Source organism: Oncorhynchus keta, chromosome 28, assembly GCF_023373465.1.
Source record: "Oncorhynchus keta strain PuntledgeMale-10-30-2019 chromosome 28, Oket_V2, whole genome shotgun sequence".
Classification (NCBI taxonomy): Eukaryota; Metazoa; Chordata; class Actinopteri; order Salmoniformes; family Salmonidae; genus Oncorhynchus; species Oncorhynchus keta.
The window spans coordinates 35,834,777-35,850,411 of record NC_068448.1 but is presented as its reverse complement, the minus strand read 5'-3'; the positions used below and the strand labels follow the sequence as shown (position 1 = coordinate 35,850,411).

The window sequence follows — 15,635 nt, the reverse complement described above, 5'->3', positions numbered from 1 at the left end:
TTAATGAGTTTCTATAGAACTGTAAACCGCAATGCAACCTGCAATGAAATGTCAGGGAGGTAAGAGTCGATGGGCATTATAGGTGGGGCTGTTGCCATTGTATCTTCAGCTTTCAGTATTATTTGAGAGTACACTGACAGGTAGTGAAGTTTCCTGTATTCGATTAGTAAAGGGTTAAAGTTCACTATCCCTACTGGGCAAAAATACATTGAGCCAACCAGCATCTATCGATGTCATCTGTCAAAATAATAATGTTGGAAATCAATGGAGTTTTTGGTTGATAACACCAATAAGTGGTCAACGTACACATTCGAACCCGTTTTCAACCCCACGAATCAACGCAAGCATTTCAACGGGCGGGCGATTTATTTCAAGAAGAATTCCCTTTTGTTGACAACTCAAATATAAAGCAAATATGGCCGTTAAGTCAAGATTTTGTCCCGGAAGGTAACTACTATCATATCGAAGACGAGGTGCTATAAAATGACAATAAAATAACCCCTCCTTTTCTTTCCCCGAAGATGTTTACTCTCCTGACTGTCTCGTACCCAGACAAGCTCAGTGCGTCAAGCCATACATGTTTTCTGATTATTTTCTATTTTTGCTCACTCTGCTAGACATCCTCGTTCGGGCTCCTAATGTATCCTTTTCCAGGAAAAGCACTCTACCTCTTAATGCAACCATATAGTTTGTGTTTGAGTGTGTGATCGCACGTGCGAGCGTGCGTGTGATCGCACGTACGAGCGTGCGTGTTATCGCACGTGCGAGCGTGCGTGTTATCGCACGTGCGAGCGTGCGTGTTATCGCACGTGCGAGCGTGTGTGTGATCGCACGTGCGAGCGTGTGTGCGAGCGCGCGTGTGCGCACTTGCTCTCTCTTCTCCGTGGCTGTCTGAGAAAAGTGATCCATGTAAGTACTAGGGGTTTTTCAGCACTCTTACCTCCTGCCAGCACCTCACTGTAGAGTGAACAAGAGGCTCTCACTTTCCCTCCCTTCCTGTTTCTATTCCTTTCTAACTGCTCTAGTTCTGATGTTATTATAAATTAGCATAGCTCACTTCGGGAGACGGCAGTGTGGTTGTTAGATTTAAATGAATTTCATGCAGAATGCCGATTTGGTAGTGCCTCTTATTTACGCAGCTCCCTTAATTCCAGCATTTGTCAGCAGCGTATTTGGGTGGTTGGTCACACTTTGGTTCTTCTTTTAGCCTTCCTCATTCTCACCCCTTTTGCTGCTGTGTTTTCTGTTGTTGTTGTGTGTGTGCCCACATTTTGGGCCTGTATTGCATCATGGGTATGGCAATGCACCAGGGCCGGGTCTGTATTCATTAGGCACGAAAGGAAGAACCATCGAGGGAACCATGGTTCTTCTTTCTTATTACTTGTGTAATAAGAAAGGCTTGGTTTTGTGTGAAAACATTTTTGCTGTTTTGCTACGTTGTGCACTAATAAATACGACCTAGGTTGGAACATTCTTGTGCTTACTGATGTGGTATTTATTTATTTTTTTACAGATTAGTATCTTGTACATTAGAAACAACTTTTTGCAATCAAGGCAACACAGAGTTTACAAAACATTATGAACACCTGCTCTTTCCATGGCAGACTGACCAGGTGAATCCAGGTGAAAGCTATGATCCCTTATTGATGTCACTTGTTAAATCCACTTCAATCATTGTAGATGAAAGGGAGGAGACATGTTTAAAGAAGGATTTTTAAGCCTCGAGACAATTGAGACCTTGTGTATATGTGCCATTCAGAGGGTGAATGTGCAAGATAAATGATTGAAGTGCCTTTGAATGGGGTATGGTAGTAGATGCCAGGTGCACCGGGTTGTGTCAAGAACTGCAATGCTGCTGGGTTTTTACACTCAACAGTTTCCCGTGTGTATCAAGAAGGGTCCACCACCCAAAGGACATCCAGCCAACTTGACACAACTGTGGGAAGCATTGTGGTGAACATCCCTGTGGAACGCTTTCAACACTTTGTAGAGTCCATGCCCAGACGAATTGAGGCTGTTCTGAGGGCAAAAGGGGAGTGGTGCAACTTAATTAGGGAGGTGTTCTTAATGTTTTGTACACTCATTTGGTTGTCACAGCAGGCTTATTTGTTTTTCAAATGATCCTCACTTTCCAGCCACACATTCCCTGAACAAAGTTATTTTACACTGCATGTGAAAACATAATCCCTGAAAAACCAGGGGTGGAATGAAGAAAGGACTAAATGTGACCGATTGTTTGAAACTAACTGGTTGGTGTTTTTTTTCTGTGTGTCTTTTGCATCCGCTCTGGAAAGTTAAACTCTTCTTCTGCTTTGGAAAACACACACATTGTTCAGAAATCACATCCAGGGCCGGTTCTAGGAGGGTGCTGGATTGGGCATTACCCACCCTAAATTGAATTTTGCCCACCCAATCAGAAATAATGGAACATATTTAAAATAAAGTAAAATAAATGCATGCTTATTTAAAATTTAAGCCATAAAGCTGAGGTACAAAATGTTGATAAAGATATTGTCCTTAATTTTACACTTCTGAGGTCGAAAGAGGGGTTGAATTCAATAGTATGAAGGTGTTCTTAATGTTTTGTACAGTTAGTGCCCTATTTCACAAGGGGACTTACTTGACATTTTTACCTCGGGTCCCTTGTTCAAGAGGAAGCAAGCCTCTTGTTGACTGACTGATAACAAATATTTCCAATAGCTAATTTGGAAGACCTCATTCTAGCATGCTGTAGGTAAAGAATTTCTGAACCTTCAGATACACATGTGTACACAAGCGCGCGCTCACACACACACGCACACACAGCCTCTCTGTATTCTCATCATTAGCAGTGATTTACTCCTCTGTGTGACCGCTCCAGTGTCAGTGAACCAGAACGCTTACGTAACACCCCACCTGGCCAGAGTCCACTTGAGCCTTCTGCCAATGTCAATCAGCAGCATGTCTCTTTGAAAAACACACGCAGCCGCACACTCCGTCACACACATACATACACAGTCAGGAAAAAACACACTTGTGAGAGGTGCACTATACAGATCTGGCTGACAATCACCTCCACACACATACCACCAACACAACCACATGCCACAAAAAGCAGTACCCCAATTCAGTAGGTCATGAGTGACTCTTTTATTTATGGTAAAATATTCCCATTGTTAGTCAACCGGACAGACGAGCTCAGGTGGGAGCAGATGGCTCAAGGTGTCTGTGTTCTAGCATGAAGACACACGCCACAGGAGTCACACGTTTACTGCTTTCTCAGTGATACCCACACACATTTTGGCGTGAACATGCGGGAATCACACTTTTATTCTGCTTTTGCAGCAGGGCACATAAGCATGCTTACACAGACCGAGGCGCGCACACACTTGTTTTTCTATCCTTGTGGCTACCTCAAATTGATTTCCATTCAACATCCTATTTTCTCTAAACCCTAACCTTTACCACTAAACCTGAATGGAGGACCAGACAGTGCGGACAGACACGGTTGCCCTGTTTTTAGCTTCTCGCCAACTTTGTAGGATGTTTTTTTTTTTTGTGTGTGTTATTTCTCAGAACGTTTCTTGTATTATTACCTACAGCCGGAAATAACTTTAGGATTTTAGCTCCGTGGTCACTCACCAGGAATTCAAGCAAAAATGAGATTTTCTGGATCCTTTCCGAGGCTGCTCTGTTCATCCCGGGGGCTGTACCAAAACATTGACACCGGAGAAGAGGTAGAAGGAGTGAGGCCCTAGTCAGACTCATGCATACCATCCACCGCTTCCAAGTATCAAACTTGCTAATGTTCAGTCCCTGGACAATAAAATAGACAAGCTGATGGCAAGGGTCTCTTTCCAGAGAGACATCAGGAACTGTAACATACTCTGTTTTACGGGAATCATGGCTCTCCTGGATATATTGTCCCCGTTATTCGGTCATTGTCACATACCGTGTATATTCCCCCCGAAGCCGACACCGCGACAGCTCTTAAGGAACTACACTGGACTACATGCAAACTGGAAACCGCATATCCTGAGGTCACATTTATTGTAGTTGGGGACTTTAATAAAAGGACATTTTAAGGAAACTGAAATTCTATCAGCGCATGTCCTGTGCTACATATGCAACACTGACTCTGGATCATTGCTACTCTCCCTTCCAGGATGGCTGCAAGGCCCTCCCCCGCACTCCCTTAGGCAAATCAGATCACGCCTCCATTCTACTTCTCCCCACCTAGGCAGGAACTTTAATGGGAAGCTCCTGTATTTAACGTTGGTCTGACCAGTCCAAATCTATGCTTCACGCTTGTTTTGAACACGTGGACTGGGAAATGTTTCGGGTCGCCTCTGAGAATAGTATCGACGTATACACTGACTCGGTGACTGGGTTCATCAGCTAGTGCATAGATGGTGTTGTTCCCACTGTGACGATTAGAACTTATCCTTATCAAAAATCTGTGGATCGATGGCAGCATTCACGCAAAACTGAAAGCGCAAACCACAGCATTTAACCATGGCAAGGTGACTGGGAACATGGACGTGTACAAACAGACCCGCTACGACCTCCGTAAGGCAATCCAAGAGGAAAAACTGGAGTTGCAATTCAATGACTCAGACACGAGACGTATGTGGCAGGGACTTCAGACGATCACAGATAATAAAGGGAAAGCCAGCAACGTTGAGGACACCTCGCTCCCGGACGAGCTAAATACCTTTTGCCCGCTTCGAGGAAAACACCTTAGAGCCGCCGATGTGGGCCCCTGACGCTCATGAGGACTGTGTGCTCTCGTTCTCCGTGGCTGACGTGAGCAAGTCATTTAAGCATGCTAATCCTCGCAAGGCTGCCAGCCCTGACGGCATCCCAAGCCGCGTCCTCTGAGCATGTGCAGACCATCTTGCCTGAGCGTTTACGGACATGCTCTATCTCTCCATATCCCAGTCTGCTATCCTCACTTGCTTCAAGCTGTCCATTGTTCCTGTACCCAAGAAAGTGAAGTTAACTAAATTACTATAGACCCGTTGCATTTTGTCATTATGAAGTGCTTTGAGGCTAGTTAAGGACCATATCACCTCCACCCTACCTGACATCCTAGACCCAATACAATTTGAATATCGCCTCAACAGATCCACGGACGACGCAATCGGCACTGCACTGCACACTGCCCTATCCCACCTGGACAATAGAAATACCTATGTAAGAATGCTGTTCATCTTCTACAGCTTAGCCTTCAACACCATAGTGCCCTCCAAGCTCATCATTAAGCTCAGGGCCCTGCATCTGAACCACTCCCTGTGCAACTGGGTCCTGGACTTCCTGATGGGCCGACCCCAAGTGGTGAAGGTAGGCAACAACACCACTGCCACGCTGATCTTCAACATGGGGGCCACACGGGTGCATGCTCAGCCCCCTTCTTTACTCCTCGTTCACTCATGAAAGCATGGCCACGTCTCCAACTCAATCATCAAGTTTGCTGATGATACAACAGTGTTAGGCCTGATTACCAACAATGACGAGACAGCCTGCAGGGAGGAGGTGAGAGCCCTGGCGGAGTGTAGCAAGAAAAATAACCTCTCCCTCAAAGTCAACAAAATGAAGGAGCTGATTGTGGACTACAAGAGACCGCAGAGAGAGCACCCCACCCACAGAGACTGAGCTGCAATAGAGCGGGTCAAAAGCTTCAAGTTAGTCTGTGTGCACATCACTGACAACCTGAAATGGTCCCTTCACACAGACAGCATGGTGAAGAAGGCGCAGCAGGGCCTCTTCAACCTCAGGAGGTTGAATAAATTTGTCTTGGCCCCTAAGACCCTCACAAAATAAAAATTAATCAGATGCATTATTGAGAGCATCCTATCGGCCTGGTATGGCAATTGCACCATCTGCAACCACAGAGGGTGATGCAGTCAGCCCAAAGCATCACCGGGGGCACACTGACCTTCAGAACATCTACAGCACCCGGTGTCACAGGAAGGCCAAGAAGATCATCAAGGACCTCAGCTATCCGAAGCATGGCCTGTTCACCCCGCTACCATCTAGAAGGCAGAGACCCTACATGTACATTAAAGCTGGGACTATCAGACTGTTACACAGCCAATACTATCCGGCCTCAGCCAAGTACCCTGCCCTGAAACTTAGGGCAGCATTCTATCTACATTGAACAATAGTCACATTAACAATGTTTACATACAGTTTCACTCAATTTATATGTATATACTGTATTCTAGTCATGGCTCATCTTTATATAACTTATTTTTTTATTTGTCTTGATTATGTGTGTATTTTTATTGCTACTGTAAGTATTACTGCACTTTTGGAGCTAGAAAAGCAAGCATTTCGCTGCACTTGCGATAAAATCAGCAAATCTGTGTACGTGACCACAACTTTGATTTGATAACACTAACGCCTAACCCTAAACCTAACCCCTAAACTTAAAATAGCCTTAACTGCTTGTGGGGATGTGATACTTTTCCTTGTTTTACTATCCTTGTGGGGACTTTGGGGGATTTCAGGTCCGAGGATAGAACAAGACCACACACACATTGCATGAACACACACACATTGCATGAACACATGCATACATACATTTTGGCATTAACACACACAGAAATCACACATTTGGCCTGCTTTCGCAGGAATGCTCATGAACACATTTATTATGAAAACAAATGCACAGGAATCGCACGTCAAGGCTGCTTTCGCACCAGAGCACATGAGCAAACACATGGGTCGTTCCACGAAATGAGGGCCTTTTGCGTCCCTTTGATATTTTAAATAGAAATGTTCTATACTCACAAAAAGCTTATTTCTCTCAAATGTTCTGCACAAATTTGTTACATTTGTTAACAAATTTGTTAATACATCCACCTGACGGATGTGTCATATCAAGAAGCTGATTAAACAACATGTGTGCTGGGGACAATAAAATCCCACTCTAAAATGTGCAGTATTGTCACACAACACTGCCACAGATGCCTTAAGTTTTGAGGGAGTGTGCAATCGGCATGCTGACTGCAGGAATGTCCAACAGAGCTCTTTCCAGAGAATTGAATATTCATTTCTCTACCATAAGCCACTTCTAATGTCGTTTTAGAGAATTGGGCAGTACATCCAACCGGCCTCACAACTGCAGACCGTGTGTAACCCCGTCAGCCCAGGACCTTCACATCCGGCTTTGTCTGAGGGGTGGTGCTGAGGAGTATTTCCGTCTGTAATAAAGCCCATTGGTGGAAAAACTTCCGATTAGCTGGGCCTGGCTATCCATTAGGTGTGCCTGGCTCCAAAGTGTGTGGGTCTATGCCCCATTCAAAAGAGAATCATCGCCCTCTCCCAGAAGCTTGGCTGGTGTGTAAAACCCACAAATTCAGACAAACAAAAGGGTGTTATGGCTTTGCGTTCAAAGACGTTGCATAAAGCTTACTTCATTATTTCATTTTTTAAAAATATGTTCATTGCATCAGGGATGGCGTACCTGTATGGTTCAGCTTTACAGCCTTTCAGTGTGTAGGAACATTTTTATTTGAATTTGAAACAGAATTTGTAAAGAACGACAAATGAGCAGCAGGTGTTCTAATCAGAGTTGCCACTCATCTGCCAATCAGGGATGTGTATTTTCTGGTCTACCTGTATACAAATTAGTCACAAAGAAATCCAGAATTATAGGGTAAGGGAGTGGGCCTTAAGGGCAACTCACTATGCCCTCCCAGGCCCACCCATGGCTGCACCCCTGCCTAGTCGTGAAATCCATAGATTAGGGCCTAATGAATTTCTGCCAATTGACTGATTTCCGTCTATGAACTGTAGCTCGGTAAAATCTTTGACATTTTTGCGTTTTAGGTTTTTGTTCAGTATAATAGTTCTAATAGATCTAATATAATAGTTCTAATAGTTCAATCATATTTGAGAAGTAGGTGAGCTGGTTCTACTCTTTTTGGCCATTTTCTGGTGTTTTGTGGGGGAAAACTGATTGGCTCTATCGTAACACGGCAAACCTGTTACCCATAGTCAGGCTAGAAATATTTGACTAATGACATGTTTTTTTTGTGAAGCTTGCATTCAATTTCCCCTGGCTGTTGTTCACAAGCTTCCATTATTTCCTGCCACAAGGGGATTTATGGCACTTTTTTATTTTTTATAAAATCGTCAACCTGTTACTTAATTTGACATTTAATAGGCACTTACTATAGTCGTTTATTTTATTTAACCTCTTGATGGGAGAACGTTTTTTCTTAAGTTGAACATGTGCTCTTTATTATGTTTTTTTTGTTTGTTGAAATCACACCTTTTTTTCCATTTAAAAAAAATATTTTTACAAAGTTACACATCTCAAAAGGCACCGAATTGGTGGAATGACCCACATACACACACACACACACACACACACACATTTTGCATGAACATACACATTGGAATCACACATTTAACCTGCTTTCGCAGGAATGCTCGCTCAAACACACATTCACACAATCAAACACACGCTCACATTCACTGTTCCTCGTTCTCCGGGGAATTGATTTTGCTCAGTGGCGTGGAAGATTGAGCAGAGGGAAATTTAATTTTCTCCTCTCCAAACATTTGTCCAACACTTGGTGTCAGAAGAGGGAGAATACACTTTGAGGAGAGAATCTGTATTTATGTGAGAGAGCTTCTGTATGAATGGCACCACACAAGCCATGAATTGGCACTTTTTGGAGCGAGAAATGAAAGAGATGGATGGATAAATGGAGAAAGATGGGGTTTAAGGCTGGTGGGAGGGGAGACAAGGGGAGCAAGGGAGAAGGAGCAGAGGGATAGAAAGTGGGAGGAAATGTGGGTTGGGGGGATGATGAGGAAGAGGAGTGAAAGGGAGGGGAGAGAAGGCAGAAGTAGCTTTGGGAGAGCTTATGTTACAAAGGGCTTTAAAGGGCTATTTATACCCTACGGAGACGGACCCTACAGAGCGTAGCACAATGTCGTTTTTCGTCACAAAAGGGTGCGCTCCAACATTCTACGTATTCCCGTGCCACATGAAGATTGTAAGGCACCGTATCATTCCTTGCGGGGTGGAGGCAATGAAGCTCACTTGGTTCCTTGATCTGATCTATAGGCCATGCATCAAAGTAACCTATTTTGCATTGATAAATAAATATAATCTTAGCGAATGTTCAAACAGTAAACCAAACAACATTGTAGCCTTATTAGAACTCTCCTAAAAATGTATTTTGTTTTAAAAGTAATAACTATTGATTCCAGGCTATTGGTTAAAAAACAGCTGCAAGAGATGTGCTTTTTCTCTGTGACCAAAACATGATCATATTCTATTTTTAGCTGATATAGGAGTGAATACTTTGAAACAGCAAAACAAATTATGGTAATGTTGTAGGTTACACCGGCAAGTGTAAGAATATTTGCCAGGGCGCATTATTTCATTATAAATCAGATTATTTCACATGGTGATGTGGGAATTTACTCTACTTCAAAATCACTTTATATTCAAGATTGCTGTCTTGGTTTAGCTTGGCATTAAACAAATAGCCTATGTTGCATTGATAACTAAATATTATCTCAGCGGATCTTCATACAATAAACCAAACAGCATTGTAGCCTTATCAGAATCCTCCAAAAATGATTTAGTTTAGAAATGATGTTATTCTAGGCTATTTGGAAGCCTAAAAACAGGTGGCCATGTGCTTTTATTTCGTGACTTAAAATTATTTTCTATTTTTAGCTGATAAGGGAGTGAATGCATAGAAGCAGCATGTCAAACTGGGATAATATATTATGTTACACCGGCAAGTATAACAATATTTGCCAGGGCATATTTCATTTTAAATCCGATTTTATTTCGCATGGCGATGTGGGAAGCTAAAAGGCTAGCTAGCTTGTGTGGCTACCCAATTAGCACCGGCTACCCAATATGCACACGTCACAGAACAGAACAACACTGTTTTGATAGCTCGATGTTTCACCGGATGGATAAATCTGAAGCATCCAGTTGGCATTTCCACTCTCCACCAAATATGGTGATGAGAGGAAGTCCAATGTGGGAGAAGATGGAGTGAGATGGATTTTTGGCAACATTGAGACACAAATCACTTCTTTTTTTTTTGGGAATAATCGGTGAACAGATTTCCTAAATTCTGCAATTGTTTTGCTGAATTCCTTGTGATTTTAGTATTTTTTTTAACAGAACTTTTTAGACCTGTGTGGCTTGGGTTTGTTTCCTGCTGGGGCCACATACTGTTTGTTCACAAAGAAAGTATGCACTCACTTTCAGCAGATAACATACGTAATTTAAAAGATTTTCAATTCTATCTACTGAACAGAAATATAAACCCAACGTGCAACAATTTTAAATAGTTTACTGAGTTACAGTTAATATGAGGAAATGAGTCAATTGAAATAAATAAATAAGGTCCTAATCTATGGGTTTCACATGACTGGGAATACAGATATGCATCTGTTGGTCTCCGATACCTTTTAAAAGGAAATTGACCTCACAATGGGCCTCAGGATCTCGACACGATATTTCTGTGCATTCAAATTGCCATTGATAAAATGCAATTGTGTTTGTTGTCCGTAGCTTATACCTGCCCATACATAACTTCACCGCCATCATGGGCACTCTGTTCACAACGTAGACATCAGCAAACCGCTCGCCCACACGACACCATACATGCGGTCTGCGGTTGTAAGGGCCGGTTGGATGTACTGCCAAATTCTCTAAAATGACGTTGGCGGCTTATGGTAGAGAATGTAATATAAATGTATCTGCCAACAGCTCTGTTGGACATTCCTGCAGTCAGCAATGCAATTGCACGCTCCATCAATACTTGAGACATCTGTGGCATTGTTGTGCACATTTTAGAGTGGAATTTTATTGTTCCCAGAAAGGTGCACCTGTGTAATGATCATGCTGTTTAATCAGCTTTTTGATATACCACACCTGTCAGGTTGATGGATTATCTTGGCAATTATACAATTTGAGACAAATACATGGGGATCTTTTATTTCAGCTCATAAAACATGGGACCAAAACTCTAAATGTTGCATTTATATTTTATTTCACTAATATATATACATATATATATTGTCTGTTTCCCCACAGTGAGTTTGTGTCATGGCTGATAGATAGTGGAGAGATCAGCAAGCCAGATGAGGGGGTCAACCTGGGTCAAGCTTTGCTGGAGAATGGCATCATCCACCACGGTGAGAGAACAGTCTCTGTCCTTCATATCATCCGGTCATTATTTCTGACTTTCTCCCTTTCTCTGTATCTGTTTCTCGCTCTGTATCCGTCTCTGTATCTGTCTCTGTCTCAAGCTCTCTTTCTCCCTCCATCTCTATCTGTCTCTAGCTCTCTTTCTCCATCTCTGTATCAGTCTCTCGCTCTTTCTCCGTCTCTATCTGTCTCTAGCTCTCCTTCTCCGGTTCTCTTTTTCTCTCGCTATTTCTCCCTCTCTCCTTCTCCGGTTCTCTTTTTCTCTCGCTATTTCTCTGCATGTCTCTCGCTCTCCTTCTCCTGTTCTCTTTGTCTTTGGCTCTTGCTCTCTCTCTTCCTCCTACTATATACATTCTTAAACCATTTGAAATACCATGGCAATAATGATTTTAAATATAAAACATGTCATTTAGTAATATAACAAAATATCATAATAAAGATAGTGTTGCACCAAGATGGGAATTAATTTTCTTCTGAAATTCTCATTACCGCGACACGTCCAGCTCTGTCTGAATGTTTAAATTACAACATAACATACAGACAAAAATATAAAAAAATAAATAAATGGATGTTCTACTAGATGTTTTCAAATTACAGAAAAATGAACTGAATTTATGTATAATAATAATAATAATAATAATAATAATAATAATTTGTAATAATAATTAAAACATTTTGGAAAAGTGTCCATGACTGATGTTCTCATCCCCCGCAACATTTTTTGATGGACTGTTTACACACACACACACACACACACACACACACACACACACACACACACACACACACACACACACAATTTAAAATAAAGTTTGAATTTGAATGAAGCAACACGTCTGCCAGTACCTTAAAGATGGCTACCAGGTAAGCAGTTGTCTTTATGTTTCTCCAGTTAAAAGTTAGACATTCTCCTTGTCAGGCTGCGTACACGACACTATTGATTATCATTACAGATACGGGTAGTTTTCCACATTTAGAAAAATGTTACGTGTAAAATGTTCTATGAAAATATACTTCATTAATGTCTTGTGTACAATGAGTAAAAATGTGTTGTCATGGCTTCTCTATTGCTAGCAAACATGCTAAGGTTTGTCATCCTCCGCAACACCATTCTCACTTACCTCTGCTATTTAAGGCCATTTGCGGTAGAGAGAACTTCTGTTTTGGTATAGAGAATTTAATCATACAGACTATATTTTTTAAATATATATATTATGAACTATTTAATTTAAATATGATTTATTAACTGTTGATATTCTGCTTTATGTCCCATTTTAATTGCAGACAGTCAGCAAGTGACAAAAAGAAAGTTTTAGCGAAGCCTGACAAAATTCAGAGAAAAGGTTTGCACCAACCCAGAACTGCTGGAAGAGTACAGAAGGAAGGAGAGAGAGAGAGAGGTCAGGGGTTGGAGAGGTTACAGCAAGAGTAATTAGCATATATACAGTGCCTTGCGAAAGTATTCGCCCCCCTTGAACTTTGCGACCTTTTGCCACATTTCAGGCTTCAAACATAAAGATATAAAACTGTATTTTTTTGTGAAGAATCAACAACAAGTGGGACACAATCATGAAGTGGAACGACATTTATTGGATATTTCAAACTTTTTTAACAAATCAAAAATAGAAAAATTGGGCGTGCAAAATTATTCAGCCCCTTTACTTTCAGTGCAGCAAACTCTCTCCAGAAGTTCAGTGAGGATCTCTGAATGATCCAATGTTGACCTAAATGACTAATGATGATAAATACAATCCACCTGTGTGTAGTCAAGTCTCCGTATAAATGCACCTGCACTGTGATAGTCTCAGAGGTCCGTTAAAAGCGCAGAGAGCATCATGAAGAACAAGCAACACACCAGGCAGGTCCGAGATACTGTTGTGAAGAAGTTTAAAGCTGGATTTGGATACAAAAAGATTTCCCAAGCTTTAAACATCCCAAGGAGCACTGTGCAAGCGATAATATTGAAATGGAAGGAGTATCAGACCACTGCAAATCTACCAAGACCTGGCCGTTCCTCTAAACTTTCAGCTCATACAAGGAGAAGACTGATCAGAGATGCAGCCAAGAGGCCCATGATCACTCTGGATGAACTGCAGAGATCTACAGCTGAGGTGGGAGACTCTGTCCATAGGACAACAGTCGTATATTGCACAAATCTGGCCTTTATGGAGGAGTGGCAAGAAGAAAGCCATTTCTTAAAGATATCCATAAAAAGTGTCGTTTAAAGTTTGCCACAAGCCACCTGGGAGACACACCAAACATGTGGAAGAAGGTGCTCTGGTCAGATGAAACCAAAATTGAACTTTTTGGCAAAATGTTATGTTTGGCGTAAAAGCAACACAGCTCATCACCCTGAACACACCATCCCCACTGTCAAACATGGTGGTGGCAGCATCATGGTTTGGGCCTGCTTTTCTTCAGCAGGGACAGGGAAGATGGTTAAAATTGATGGGAAGGTGGATGGAGCCAAATACAGGACCATTCTGGAAGAACCTGATGGAGTCTGCAAAAGACCTGAGACTGGGATGGAGATTTGTCTTCCAACAAGACAATGATCCAAAACATAAAGCAAAATCTACAATGGAATGGTTCAAAAATAAACATATCCAGGTGTTAGAATGGCCAAGTCAAAGTCCAGACCTGAATCCAATCGAGAATCTGTGGAAAGAACTGAAAACTGCTGTTCACAAATGCTCTCCATCCAACCTCACTGAGCTCGAGCTGTTTTGCAAGGATGAATGGGAAAAAATGTCTCTCGATGTGCAAAACTGATAGACATACCCCAAGCGACATACAGCTGTAATCGCAGCAAAAGGTGGCGCTACAAAGTAAACTTAAGAGGGCTGAATAATTTTGCACGCCCTATTTTTCAGTTTTTGATTTGTTAAAAAAGTTTGAAATATCCAATAAATGTCGTTCCACTTCATGATTGTGTCCCACTTGTTGTTGATTCTTCACAAAAAAATACAGTTTTATATCTTTATGTTTGAAGCCTGAAATGTGGTAAAAGGTCTCAAAGTTCAAGGGGGCCGAATACTTTCGCAAGGCACTGTGTGTATATATATAGTCAATAGGAAGCCTATTCCCTCATACAGTGTCTATAGGAAGTCTACACACACACGCGCGCACACACAATCAGTAAGTCATTCAGTCTCTACTATAGGATGACGTGTCCATAACGGTAAGATCCCATCTTTTGAGACGTGCTCATTTCATTTCATGCTTCCTTTCCATTTCCAGGTGTAAAAAAAAAAAAACTACAGCAAAATTGTAAAATCAAGAGAACTCGAGATCTGACAAAGAAGCAACATGAAAAGAAGACAAAAGTGGTGGGAAAACTCAAAGGTATTACAGGAGAAACAGCTAAAAGCAGTAATTGGACGTGACACCATCAAGCCAGGAAGAAGATATACTTCAACATGTTCAAGAAGCAAATGAAGTTATTCAAAATCTTCAAGAAGGCACAGCCTCTCCAGGAGAACAGCCATTCTCACCTCAGCAGGTAAATGTCCCTGCCATCAACTCCTAAAAGAAGAGGGTCATCTCGACAGACACCAGGACCAATGAAGACATCTACCCCAAGGAATTACCCAAAAAGAGGACCTTTCTTTCTTCTATCAAAATCAATGTCAAAGTTGCAATATTTAGAAGAGAAGCTTTTGGGGAGGACCAAAGAGCTGGTCAACCTTGAAGAAAAGACTGAAAAGACTAGAGATGATAGTAATTGTGAACATGGAAGGCAGATTGGTCCAGAAAACTACAAAGAAAGGTCCTCACAGAACATTACCCAATAACAGCCAGAGAAGACTAATGCGCACACTTGTTAGCCACTTCCTTCATCAAGATGAAGTCTCCACTGTAATAAATGGGAACTCTGGAATAAGAGCCAGATATTCTGTAAGAGAGAGAGCCTTAATGAATGGCAAATCTTCATAGAAGATTTCTGTCTGAAAATCCAAGGCACAGCCTTTCCAAGGCTCAATTCTTTAAACTCGAGCCATTTTGGATTGGTCAGCGAAGAGTCAGACAGAGAAACATGTGCTTCAAAACATATATGTGTAAACTTTGGCTTGAAGAGAAAGAAGCTGCACCAGCTTGGGGGTCATAGAAACATCATCTCCAAGGGACACTGTACAAGCCAGTGTGTGTCGTGACGGTGACGTTTACAGGACATACAGCAAATTCAAGCCTAAGACATTTCACACAACACTGGATCGTTCAACGAAAGGAAACATCATCGTATGGGAGGAGTGGGTCACTAAATCTGTACCAATAACAGAGAAATGCAAAGATGGGTCCACTGAAGAGAAAGAAATGAGGAATGGGTTTCTTGAGAAGAGGCATACCTCCATTGAAAAGCTGGTGGACCTCAAACAGGACCACCTCTCAAACTTCTCCAGACAAATTTGTAACATAAAGCACCAGTTTTTAAAAGACTGAGTTGATCGAGACCCTT

General features: G+C 41.9%; 1 protein-coding gene across 1 annotated transcript in view; it reads left to right on the top strand.

The window, feature by feature from the left end:
• Positions 1-15,635, top strand: part of prex1 (phosphatidylinositol-3,4,5-trisphosphate-dependent Rac exchange factor 1) — a 111,868-nt gene that overhangs the window by 44,555 nt on the left and 51,678 nt on the right. The window contains exon 11 of the mRNA XM_035740970.2: positions 11,066-11,166. Within this exon, the coding sequence (XP_035596863.1) occupies positions 11,066-11,166 (101 nt within the window). The remainder of the gene's footprint in view (positions 1-11,065; positions 11,167-15,635) is intronic.